Raw genomic sequence first — 2,964 nt, 5'->3', positions numbered from 1 at the left:
AGCTTCTGCCTCAGAGCTCATCTCAGTTTCCCCTCTGGCAGGTTAAAGCCATTCCCCCATCCACTGATGTCCAACATCATTGCCATGTTCAGTGAGGCAGCTCAGCAAGACCAGAAGTTACTTATGTCTCTGTGTTTTCTCTTTGCTCAGGTCCGGACGTGCTGGTGGGGGACCCGCAGCCCCAGCTGCCAGTGCCGCCCAGGGCGACAGGTAATTCTGGGGACCCATCCTGTTGCTCTCTGACTGCGTTATCTCATAGGGTCAGTGCACGCTTTCACTGGTTCTTCACAAACCTGTGCTCTTTCTTCACCTCCTCATAGCCACTCACTGCTGTGACTGATGAAAAATAGCCCTTGAGGAGAGCCTGCATTGTTCAGTGTAATGTCCTGCAGTTCTGTGTGCAGAGCTCAGGTATCACAGCCCAGTTAGCTGGATTTTTAGCTTGATGGCCACATAGACATTTCCTTTTAATCCTAGTGCTGGTGCTGCTGCTTTCCCTGTGTTTCTTTACTCACTGGTGTCTCTCTTTGCACAGGTCTGCTCCCTCCAAGCCTCAGTCCGGTTACCTCATCAGGTCAGTATAAAGTGGGATGTATTTGGGCTGCAGGGGAAAGAGAACTAGGTCAGGAGCAGCAAACATGAAAAATATTACTATGTCTTGGGTTCTTCTGTTAGGAACATTACAATGCTCAGGGAATACCTTGGTGAAGAGAGAGTGTTTCCTTTAAGAGGTAGCTTGATGGTGATGTTAACATAGTCTCAGATCTCCTCTGTGTGATACAGTGATCATTACCTTCCAACAGGACACACAGACACTGTTAGGCCATGGAATGGTGGCTGCAAGTCTCTTAATTTGAGTTCCAAACTGTCCAGCAAAACAATGTAACGTGTCTCTTTTCTCCCCAGAGGCGTGTTCACAAAAACCATTGATAAGACCTCTTCTGTGCCAGATTCTTCATCTTCTAATGAAGCACAAAAAAGGTGCGTGTGTGTCTTGGAGCAGCACCATCCCACAGAGGGTTTGCCCATACTGACAACTCCCAGTGGCCCTGGGGAAGCAAAGCAGACCTCAAATCCTAGTCCAAGCCTGTGCAAAGGAGGCAAATGCTGCCCTTTAGTTAAACAGCATTCCCTGAGTTCAGAGAGTGGATATTCGGGATCATCCTGTTTTCCCCATCACATGGAGCATGGGCTTACGTGGGGAAGAGGGAGGTGAAGGGTGAGAGCTGGGAAGGGTCATGTTAACATGTGGTTTGTGCATCTGCAGTACCACCACGAAGCGACCCAGCTTGTGCCGCTCCTCCTCTGGCTACAGGATGACCACTGAGGACTACAAGAAGCTGTGAGTGTGCCAAGGGGAGCACCATTCTGCCTGTGCCAGGCTCAGCAGCACCTGAGCCTCAGTGGTGAGGCCACCTGCATGTGGATGCCCATGTGCGGAATACCCAGACATGGCTTCATCAGCCAAACACTGCAGAGCTTCACTAGAAACTGAAGCAGTTCCCAGTGCTCCCTCCAGGCCTGGCTGGGCATCAGGGCTCCCTCAAACTGGTAATAGCCTTTGTGCAGAGTGAGTTTTATCACTAGGTAGTAGTTAAGGCAGAAGCTGGGGGATGCAGCCTGGGGGCTTGGTTTGCAGTATGCTGACCTTTCTGCAGCCAGGGGAAAGGAGGGTCCTTGTGACAGAGCAGCACTGCTGATATTTCCTACACAGCTTTTCCTGCCAAAGACCCTGGCTCTAATCTGGAATGCAGCTGAGCATTTATGATGAACCAGCCTCTAGGCTTAACCCATAGACTAAAAAACCAAAATCCTATGGGGACACAGGCATGGAAAATACAAGTGTCTTCCACACTTGTGTGCAACACTTCCAGGGTCTGAACCCACTGCCACGTGCCCTGTCCTTGGATCTACCTTGGGTTTCTACAGAGGCAGTTCCCTTACCCTGGCTCTCCCCTTTCTGTTTCAGAGCTCCATATAATGTTAAGCAAAAATCAGTGGACTTGGATGAAGAGGATGTGCCTTTTACTCCAGATGAACACAAAAAGAGGTATGTCCTCAGGTAACCACCTTCTGCTTGCAGGGGCAGTGACAAGTGGACTTCAGTTTAACTGTTACTGGGAGGGTCAGTTTGATGATTGCAGCTGAGCTATTAGGGCTTATTGCAATATGACAATGGTAAGCAGATATTTCTACCCAGAGCACAGCTATGCCCATGGGTGACTGCACTCCCAACCACATGTAATTAAAAGCCTGACATGATTCAACCTGACAGCATACCCCAATTAATCTGGCAGCTTGGAAATGGGTTGTGGAATCCATCAGCCGCATAGCGTGTATGTGGAAAGATAGAGACTACAACCAGGCTGGCAGCGAGGGGAGGAACCACCTTCCACAGCCCACATGTGTGCCACTGAGTCTGGACCACAGGGGGACTTGCACCTGAGTGCAGATCCAGACAGGTCTCTTGTTCTCACACCAGGAGTAGAAAGTGTTTTGTCTGTGTGGTGGATCTGCATCGATGCAGCAGAGTCTCTGTTGCTTTTGATCAAGTTTCTGAAGATACTTTTCCTCAGATACAAGGCTTTTACAAATGAAAACTTGGTTACTTGCCCACAGCACAAGTCCTTTCATGGATCTGCACCTCTCCCTTGGCACAGCTGGTGGTACTGATGTGTGTAAGACATGTGCAGTCCATGTAAAATGTCAGCCCCAATGCCTGCGTCCCATTTTTTGGTCCCATGGTGTGCAATATTAACAGTCCAGGTCTTCAAAAGGAGAACTCTCTGCACCCTCCTGGAAGAGGAAGGGTTGTTTCTCCTACTTTACAACCACGTGCAAGTGCTGTGGCCAAGCATCGACGATACTAAAGAAAAAGATCAGATGTTGTTACTCCTTTCAGCTCTGGCTGGATTTCTGCTCCGCAGAGCAGGACTGGCATGTGGGTTGTTCACCTCGTGTCTC

The 2,964-nt window shown here is 49.5% G+C and overlaps 1 protein-coding gene across 1 annotated transcript in view; it reads left to right on the top strand.

Moving 5' to 3' along the window:
• The first annotated feature begins 1,316 nt into the window (after positions 1-1,316).
• The window catches only part of LOC104413838 (zinc finger protein 185-like), a 20,209-nt gene continuing 18,561 nt past the window's right edge, over positions 1,317-2,964 (top strand). Inside the window, exons 1-2 of the mRNA XM_010024950.1 lie at positions 1,317-1,342; positions 1,970-2,050. Coding sequence (XP_010023252.1) covers positions 1,317-1,342; positions 1,970-2,050 — 107 coding nt within the window. The remainder of the gene's footprint in view (positions 1,343-1,969; positions 2,051-2,964) is intronic.

The sequence above is a fragment of the Nestor notabilis genome, unplaced genomic scaffold (assembly GCF_000696875.1).
Source record: "Nestor notabilis isolate BGI_N333 unplaced genomic scaffold, ASM69687v1 scaffold14182, whole genome shotgun sequence".
In the NCBI taxonomy this organism is placed as follows: Eukaryota; Metazoa; Chordata; class Aves; order Psittaciformes; family Psittacidae; genus Nestor; species Nestor notabilis.
The sequence above is the reverse complement of the archived record's forward strand: the minus strand, read 5'-3'. Positions and strand labels throughout refer to the sequence as shown.